The sequence below is a fragment of the Mesoplodon bidens genome, assembly GCF_964165515.1.
Source record: "Mesoplodon bidens genome assembly, chromosome: 9".
Taxonomy (NCBI): Eukaryota; Metazoa; Chordata; class Mammalia; order Artiodactyla; family Ziphiidae; genus Mesoplodon; species Mesoplodon bidens.
The window spans coordinates 27,899,370-27,909,179 of NC_138166.1; the positions used below are offsets into that span (position 1 = coordinate 27,899,370).

Below are 9,810 nucleotides of genomic sequence, written 5' to 3' on the forward strand. Positions count from 1 at the left end.
TATGAGGAATTTTACTTCTAACTTGAGAACAACCACACGCCATCATACGTTATACATTATATAAAGCTGGTTGGGAGAGGGCTGCAGAATGTACGAAAACTACTTGATGAATATTTTGTTTTTAGTCTGCTTAAATTTGAGCTTCTAAATTCAGATAATGTGAATTCTTTCTTGGGATTCATTCCCAAGAAAAGGGAATTAGTAAAAGAATTTTGGCATCCAGGTAAGAGGACAGAGTAATAAAGAGGTGAGTAAAGGTAACAGAATGCAGTGCATTTGGATTTAGAAATGTCAAAAAGGGATCTCACTCGCTGCAGCCGGCTCTCGCTCCTCGTCCTCTCGTCGCTTGTCTGCTCGTTCCTCCGCGTCCTACGGCCGCCTCCTCCGCCGATCGCAATGGAAGAAGAAATCACCGCGCTCGTCATCGACAATGGCTCTGGCATGTGCAAAGCGGGCTTTGCTGGGAATGACGCTCCCCGGGCCGTGTTCCCGTCCATTGTTGGGCGTCCGCGACACCAGGGCGTCATGGTGGGCATGGGGCAGAAGGACAGCTACGTGGGCGACGAGGACCAGAGCAAGCGTGGCATCCTCTCAAGTACCCCATTGAGCACGGCATTGTCACCAATTGGGACGACATGGAGAAGATCTGGCACCACACCTTCTACAACGAGTTGCGTGTGGCCCCCGAGGAGCACCCCGTGCTGCTGACGGAGGCCCCCCTGAACCCCAAGGCCAACCGTGAGAAGATGACCCAGATCATGTTTGAGACTTTCAACACTCCGGCCATGTACGTGGCCATCCAGGCTGTGCTGTCCCTGTACGCTTCTGGCCGCACCACTGGTATAGTCATGGACTCTGGGGATGGGGTCACCCACACGGTGCCCATCTACGAGGGGTACGCCCTCCCCCACGCCATCCTGCGTCTGGACCTGGCTGGCCGGGACCTGACAGACTACCTCATGAAGATCCTCACGGAGCGTGGCTACAGCTTCACCACCACAGCCGAGCGGGAAATCGTGCGTGACATCAAGGAGAAGCTCTGCTACGTTGCCCTGGACTTCGAGCAGGAGATGGCCACCGCCGCGTCCTCCTCCTCCTTGGAGAAGAGCTACGAGCTGCCTGATGGTCAGGTGATCACCATCGGCAACGAGCGGTTCCGGTGTCCAGAGGCGCTCTTCCAGCTCTCCTTCCTGGGTATGGAGTCCTGTGGCATCCACGAGACTACTTTTAACTCTATCATGAAGTGTGATGTCGACATCCGGAAGGACCTGTATGCCAACACAGTGCTGTCTGGTGGGACCACCATGTATCCCGGCATCGCCGACAGGATGCAGAAGGAGATCACGGCTCTGGCCCCCAGCACAATGAAGATCAAGATCATCGCTCCTCCCGAGCGCAAGTACTCGGTGTGGATCGGGGGCTCCATTCTGGCCTCACTGTCCACCTTCCAGCAGATGTGGATCAGCAAGCAGGAGTACGACGAGTCGGGCCCCTCCATTGTCCACCGCAAATGCTTCTAAACGGACTGCGAGCAGATGCGTAGCATTTGCTGCATGAGTTAATTCAGAAGTATAAATTTGCCTTGGCAAATGTATACACCTCATGCTAGCCTCATGAAACTGGAATAAGCCTTTGAAAAGAAATTTGTCCTAGAAGCTTGTATCTGATATCAGCACTGGATTGTATAACTTGTTGCTGATTTTGACCTTGTATTCAAGTTAACTCTTCCCTTGGTATATGTTTAATATCCTGTGCATATCTTTGATTTAAACCCCTAGTTACACGCGGCTCCGTCACTTTGTGGCTGAGGTGAGAACACATTTATGGAAGAGAAATCCAATGGCTTGATGAGAATCTGGGAGACCAGGAGTCTCTCGATCTGTGCAGGGTATTAATGTGTCAGAGCTGCCTATTCCAGGATTTCTCTAGAGGCTGGCAGGAGTCCTGAACCAGTTGTCATTTCTGTTTTGCCGGTCTTACGGGGTTGGGAAGGTCTGAGCCTTAGGACTTGCTTTCCTTTCTTACCGAAGTTTTCCCGCCAGAACACCGTGGGTTGTTACTTACCTTGAGTTGGAAAACAGTTTGCATTCACACCTGTAAATTTATTCATTCTTTTAATTTATGTAAGGTTTTTGTACGCAATTCTCAATTCTCTAAGAGATGACAACAGATTTTGGTTTTCTACTGTCATGTGAGAACATTAGGCCCCAGCAATGCGTCATTGTGAGGAAATAAAAGTGCTGCAGTAAACTGAAAAAAAAAAAATGTTAAAAAGGCTGGGCCACAAGTGGAAAAACCATTGGAATTCCATGAGTGCAAATGTTTTAAGAAGACAAGCATTTTAATTAGCCTGTATGGGAAACTCAGCATGAGGCTAATAGTTGGTTTGATGTTTAGAGTCATTATACTGGACTGTGTCAGTAGGATTACACAATACTATTGTGATAACACAAATGTTAAACAAATCACCTACCTCAGAATTTCCTAAATAGTGCCTTACAGCTTTTGGAGAGAATTTTTTTTTTTTTTTTAATATCATAGTGTTTTCCTTTCTTGGATTCCCTAATGAATTTAGCAGTCTTTATACTTAGCAGGAAATCTGGACTGATCATTTGAGGCCTGTTTTCTTTATCCATTGTGGAGTACGGGTTTACTTTTGGACACCTAATAAATCATGATCTAACATCTAAGAAACAGACTTATTGCCACATTGCTAAATCACGGAAAGAAAAAAACAGTATAAATGGTTGGTTTTGTGTTTCACTTATAGGACAGTAATGAACCAAGAAGTGATATTCTCTAGTAATGATACACTAGACTGTATTAATGATATGTTAGTGCCCCAGTATTATTATGTGGGGTTAGTAATGGTTTTGTATTTGAAAATGTTAAGCCCGGACTTGTTTGTAGCTCACCAAGGAATACGACCATATGCGATGCTTTTCTATTTCAGGCAATGCCCCCACTGCTGGATAGATTGCTGTTGACAGCTTTTGACCAGAGGGAGCCATTAGATTTTGCTGGCTAGCAAACAATTGCAGCTTTGATATGAGCTACAAGGTAAAGATGAAAAGGAATACCAATGCAAAAAAATGTGCTAGCTTTGTGTGGTCTCTAGACCCTTCTTGTGCAAATGAAAAATTATTTAGATGTAAAAACTAACAAAAGAAAAACAAAGAGGAAAAAAAATCACAAACGTTTCAAGATTAGACAGGTAAGATGAAGACTGAAAGAGACCTGGAAGAAACATAGTGGAAACTTCATACCACTAAAAAAGAATTCAATGGAGTAATTTGAAGATAGCAAATATTTTTCAACTGATGCTGTTGGAGAGCAGTTCAAAAATAGTTTCTGTATTTGGAAATACATTGATTTTGTTCCTAACGATGTCATCTTAGGACAGCAGTTGTATCTTATATGTAGTGATGCAAGGACACATTTAACTGACCAAGCTTATAGGTAAATGAATGCTGTCAAAGAACAAGATAACAAGAAATGTTTGCACTATTTAGGCTTTGCTGAACATAAGCTAAATCAGTAGACTGTTAGTTTGAAAACATTGCTTGGACTAGTAAAAAAGACACAGACTGGCAAATTTAGGATTCCATGGATCCTATAATTATTTTTAAAAAGCAAACTTAAAACCTTATGTAGATAAACACACCTTCCTTTGACAGAAAATAATTGTACTTAGATTCTCAAGTGAATTTTATATAGAAAAGGTAAAAATACTGACTGGGGTGCAGTGCTCTGTGTACTGAAATTTTCATGAACTGACAGTAAATAGTCAGTAATCTATGGGTTAAACTTTGAATTACAAAGGTTTCAATATCCTAAAAACAAATAAAATGTTACTTTCCTTTACTGGGTAAAGTAGTGCAAAAAAAGTCCTTGGAAGTAGAGTCGGTAAAATTTGTCAAAGTACTAATACACCATTTATTTTAATTTTGTTTTTAACTGTATGAATATTAGAATCACCATTTTTTTCCTCTGGATATTTTGGTCAATATCCATCTAATATGGAGAGAGTCGAAGCCAATTTATTAAACAGAATATATTTAGTTTAATTTTAGTATATTAGCTAAAAATGTATAATTTTACAATTATATACTGCTTTCACAGATGGGCATCTTTTATAAATGCACACTTACTTTCTTTTAGAACAAACGCATGTTAAATATCCCCCTCCCCGACATTTCTCATGCAAGATTTCTGAAACAACATTAGGCTGTTGATGTGTTTAGTACCCTCTTCAGGTAAAACTAATAGTCTCTTTTGAAAATAAAAATATGATTGTGTTACAATTGTCATGATGATAACTAAAATAGATCTTCATCCCTGAATCTAAAGGCACTATTCAGTAATCTGCATAGGTGAGAAAATGTAATTTCCTTTACAATAATGTGGAGCCAAACAGTAACCGCTTCCTAATTCAGGTCTGGAAACTTGCCTCAGATGACACTCTTCTTCCAAATTTGAGGTCTGTGAAAGTTCTGGCTGAACAGCAAGTAGAACTACAAGCACATGATTTCATCCTAATAGACATATTTAGTTTTTAGTTTTTCAGAGTTTTTCTACTTTGCTTCTATTTTCCCATCTGCTAAAAGAGAATAGTAAAACTTAACATATGGATTATTGAGAGGGTTATAAACTGCTTTGTACAGTGTTAGGCACATGGTAAGTGCCTGAGAAACGTTAACTAATTTTATGATGACTATTGTTTTTACCTATTTTTAGCACTCAGAGTTCTTGTCATAATATTAAAAAGCAAATTATTGAATTTAAAATCAATTAATCCTCAGTGGAATTTTATGAAAAAATAAGTGATTAAATGTTTTTAAACATCATGATGTTTTTCTTCTTGGCTGCCAGGTACCTAATTGTAACTCCTTCTCTTTTCTCTAAAAATATCTTTAAAATGTCAAAGTCTTATGAAGATGTATATTATCATAAATAGTAAATTATTAATATTCTCCAAAAGAAACATTCATAATTGCTTACAGTATCATGAATATTGTTAGAAATGTGACAAGTGGATTTTAAAAATTACAACTAAAGACCAATCAAAACTATTTGAAACTCAATACATAAGAGAACTCACATATTATAAGAGTGATTTTGAAAAGAGATACTTTTGAAAAGTGAGAAGTAAACATTCCCATTTTAGAGAATACTAAAAGAAGAAGTAAGCGATACATTATATTAGACAATATATGTTGGTCATTACTTAGTTTTATATCTATTTGGGCATTTAAAAATCTCTCTCCACATTGGTGTCTAAAGTCTTGATTTCTAGCCAGTCTGAAAGCCATACTTCAAAAACTTCTTCTCTGGGCTTCCCTGGTGGCGCAGTGGTTGAGAGTCTGCCTGCCGATGCAGGGGACACGGGTTCGTGCCCCGGTCCGGGAAGATCCCACATGCTGCGGAGCGGCTAGGCCCATGAGTCATGGCCGCTGAGCCTGCACGTCCGGAGCCTGTGCTCCACAACGGGAGAGGCCACAACAGTGAGGGGCCCACGTACCAAAAAAAAAAAAAAAACAACTTCTTCTCCTTCACACTTCACATGCTGTCTATCCTGATGATTCTACTTCAAACTATTTCTTAAATTGGTCCATTTCTCTCTGTCTACATTACCCTCATCTGTTGCCTGGACAAGAGCAACAGTCTTCAATTTACTGTCTCCTGGTTTCCTCTTGACCCTTTTAATCTAGTCTTCTCATGAAAGAACAAAATTATAAAACACAAACCTGATTTCAATATGTCCCTGTCTAAAAATCATTCAATTGGTTTCCTATTTCTCTTAATAAAATAAATAGCCCTTTCCACAGTCACCTTCACTCAGATCCCTTTAATCTTTCACTCCACTCAAGCTAAGCTGGCCTCCTTTCTATCCCTAGAAATGTCTAAACTATTTCCTTTCCCAGAGCTTTAATATCTGCCCTTTTCTTTGTCTGGAAAGCTCTTTTGCCAACCATGCCTCTGGAAATTTCTATTTAAATAATTAAAGTCTCAGCTTAAAAGTTAGGGCCTTAGAGGGGACTGTCTTAACCAAACAATATAAATTATATCCTTTCTGTTATTCAGTCTTGTAGACTCAATTTATTATTTTTCTTCTTAGCACGTATTTACTTTTTCTTGTATTATTCATTTTACAGTGAAATTGGTCAAACAAACAGAATAATAAAGTACATAGTAAAGTACACAATAGGGTACCAACAACTGATATCATCTGTCTTGAATATTCTACCCAATTTTCTCGAATATGTTGTAATAGGAAAAAAAGAATTATAAAATCAGCATTCCTAGTAAGGTACTTGTTTTCATCCCCTGTAGCAGTGTATAGGGCTATTCCATTCTCCCAATCCTTGCTAGCACTGGGCAGTCTGATGAGTGAAAAATGTAGTCTCCTACTTGTAATCTGCTTCTCACTGTTTGCCAGTTTCTTAGCGAAATTTTTCCCCATTTTTACTGCCCCCCAAAATGTCCTCGTTCTTCTTTTATGACTTGCCTTCATAACATTTAGTTTCTTTTTGTGTTTTGCTTTGTCTTATTTTATTGTTTCATTACAAATTTAGAACCATCCTTGTCTCTCTGGAATAAATCCAACTTGATCATGGTATACTTTCTTTTTTGTATATTTCTGGATTCAGTTTGCTAATATTTTGTTGAGGATTTTTACATCTATATTCATCAAAGATACTTACCTGTAATTTTCTTTTTTGGTAGTGTTTTTGTCTGGTTTTGGTATAGGGTAATTGTGGCCTCATGGAATGAATTTGGGAGTGTTCCCTCCTCTTCAATTTTTTTGGAATAGTTTGAGCAGTATAGATATTGGCTCTTCATTATATGTTTGGTAGAATTCCACAGTGAGGCCATTTGGTTCTGGACTTCTGTTTGCTGGGAGTTTTTTGTTTGTTTGTTTTTATTACAAATTTAATTCCACTACTAGTGATGGGTCTGTTCAAATTGTCTATTTCTTTTTGACTCAGTCTTGGCGAGTTTTATGTTTCTAAATTTTTCTGTTTATTCTATGTTGTCCAATTTGTTGGCATATAGCTGTTCATGGTATTCTTTTATGATTTTTTTTCTATCTGTATGGTATCAGTTGTTATTTTTCCTCCTTTATTTCTTACTCTGCTTTTTGGGGTTCTCTCTTTTTTCTTCTTGATGAGCCTGGCTAAAGGTTTGTCGATTTTGCTTATCTTTTCAAAAAACCAGCTCTGGGTTTCAGTGATTTTTTCTATTGTTTTTTAGTTCTATTTTGTTTATTTCCCCTCTGATCTTTATTATTTCCTTCCTTCTGCTGTCTTTGGGTTTTGTTTGTTCTTTTTCTAACTCCCTTAGGTGCTAGGTTAGGTTATTTAGTTGAGATTTTTCTTGCTTCTTGAGGAAGGCCTATATCACTATAAACTTCCCTCTTGCTTTTGTAGCATCCCATATATTTTGGAAATTTGTGTTTCCATTTTTATTTGTGTCAAGGCATTTTCTGATTTCCTCTTTGATTTCATCACTGACCCATTGGTTTTTTACTAGCATGTTGTTTAGTCTCTGTTTGTCTGTTCTTTTCCAATTTTTCTTTCTGTAATCAATTTCTAGTTTCATACAGTTGTGTTCGGAAAAAAATGCTTGATATAATTTCTATTCTTTTAAATTCAGGGTGATATTTTTCGTGGCCTAGCATTTGATCCATCCTGGAGAACATTCCATGTGCTCTTTTTTTTTCCTTTCTTTTTTTCCTCATCTTCTTACTTTACCATCTTTACCCTTCCTCCCTTATATAGCCTTTATAAATGCCTTATAAAATGTCTTGTGCAGACAAAACATGAAAAAGAAAATCTAAATGTCCATAAACTGATGAAAGTATAAACAAAATGTAGTATATCCATACAATTAAATATTATTCAGCCATGAAAAGAAATGAAGTTCTGATACATGCTACAACATGAATGATCCCTCAAAACATTATGTTATGTGAAAGAAGTCAGACACAACAACCACATATTGTATGATTCCATATAAATAAAATTTTCAGGATAGATTTCATTTTTTTCCTATTGTCTGAAACAGTTTGTAAAAGTCATTATTTACTTCTTGAAGGTTTGATTTTTAAAATACACTTTAAAATCAACTGTGTCTAAGATATTTTTGAGGGGTAGACATTTACTTACTTATTACACTTTTGAAATGCTTATTGGCTTATGCAAGTTTTATTTTTCACCATGAGACAATTTTGGTAGTAAATATATATTTCAGAAGATTGTCTACTTAGTTCAAGTTTTTAAATGTACTGGATTTGTTCATTATATTTTATATTATTATATAATATACATAATTTTTATATTATATTTTAATAGGTTCTATATCTTTGCATCAAGTCTTTTAGTTATTTTTTTCAAGACCACAGCCAGCCCATGACCATGATGGATTCAAGTCCAACCCACATTGGAATCTACCCACCAGCCAAGGTAGTAAATTTGTCTGTTTATTTTCCTTATTTCCAAAGTTTCCTGAATGTTGTACCACCTTTGCCATTTTTGATATATCCATGTAGCATTTGTACATTTTTTTTTTTTTTACTTAAGCAATGAGTAGTCAGGGTATTTTCAGGATAATCGAGGTCATTTCAAGCATTTTGAGAGGAAGTAGCCTTAAGGAGTCAAAATTGAGACTTTATACAGTGAAAAGAACTGGAGGAATGAAAGTCAGGAAGACACCTTTCAAGGAATCTGGGAATAAAGAGTCTGAGGAAGTTAGAAACAATGGCTGATCTACCTACAGTTGGGGATTCTCAGAAAACCTGGGACGAATTCTCAGGCTGCTGTAAACATATGCCTATGGCCCAGCCTACAGATGTTATCAGATGACAATGGCTTTTCCTTCTTTGCCTTCTAAATTTTGCATGAGTACTTCCCATGACTGGATCTGAACTAGAAACCTGCAGGCAAGGGAGTCAGGGAAATGTGGTTCCCCAGATTTCCTCCTCTGTCGCACAGGGAAGAGCTTAGAAGGGCAGCAACAGAACTGAGTATCCGGCACAAAGGGGCTTGCTTTTAAAATAAATCTGGTGGTTGAGGGAGGCAAACTAAGGAAAACAGCTAGAAGATTCCAAGATAAAAGTATCAGAACCATTATTAGATGGTAAAGACTCGATGTTCCATAGCAGGTCTGGGTCTGGTACCCCAGGTTGCAGGAGTCTGACAAGAATGGTGGAGGGACCTGGGACGTCTGTCATTGTGCCTGTAAGAAGGGACTCCATCACTGAGGGGAAAGATTGGACAACACTTGGGGGTACAAAAGGATGAAAAATTAGAGTTAGGGTGTTAAAAACTGAGCTAGGAATATGAGGATGAGGGATTTTGGGTGAGGTAGGGCTGCAACACCGGAAGGATTCATGAGGCTGAAAGGAAGAAAAAGCTCCAAAAAGAAGAAGAGAGATATAGGCTGAGACTGTATGGCAACCAGGCTAGTCACAGGACTGGGGCTTTCTTAAGGGTGCAGTAGTTCAGGGAAGGGGTACAAAGGCAGTGTAGGGTGGTCATTGATATCTAAAGGGGAGTGCAGGAAGGATGAAGTGATGCTTGCTAAGGACTAACCCAGAGCTAGGAACTGGGGATAGGTTTGAGGAACAGTCTAATAATGTGACCTCAAGGTCTCCAAATGAGCAGAGAGAAAGGGATAAACGGGCAGAGAAAAGAGTCCGTGTGGCATGAGTTTCTACCAGACCGTTCTGTGCATGTTGTTTCTTGAGACTATATGGTCAATATCTTGGGTTCAGTGTTCCATGAGTGTGCCTAGACCTACAGTCCCTGA

General features: G+C 38.6%; 1 protein-coding gene across 1 annotated transcript; it reads left to right on the plus strand.

Moving 5' to 3' along the window:
* Positions 1–308: 308 nt before the first annotated feature.
* On the plus strand, positions 309–2,265 carry LOC308622171 (actin, cytoplasmic 2-like). Its single transcript, XM_081243374.1, is given in 2 exon segments — positions 309–586; positions 589–2,265. Coding segments are annotated over 2 exon segments (1,122 nt in total). The 5' UTR covers positions 309–396; the 3' UTR covers positions 1,521–2,265.
* The last annotated feature ends 7,545 nt before the right edge of the window (positions 2,266–9,810 follow it).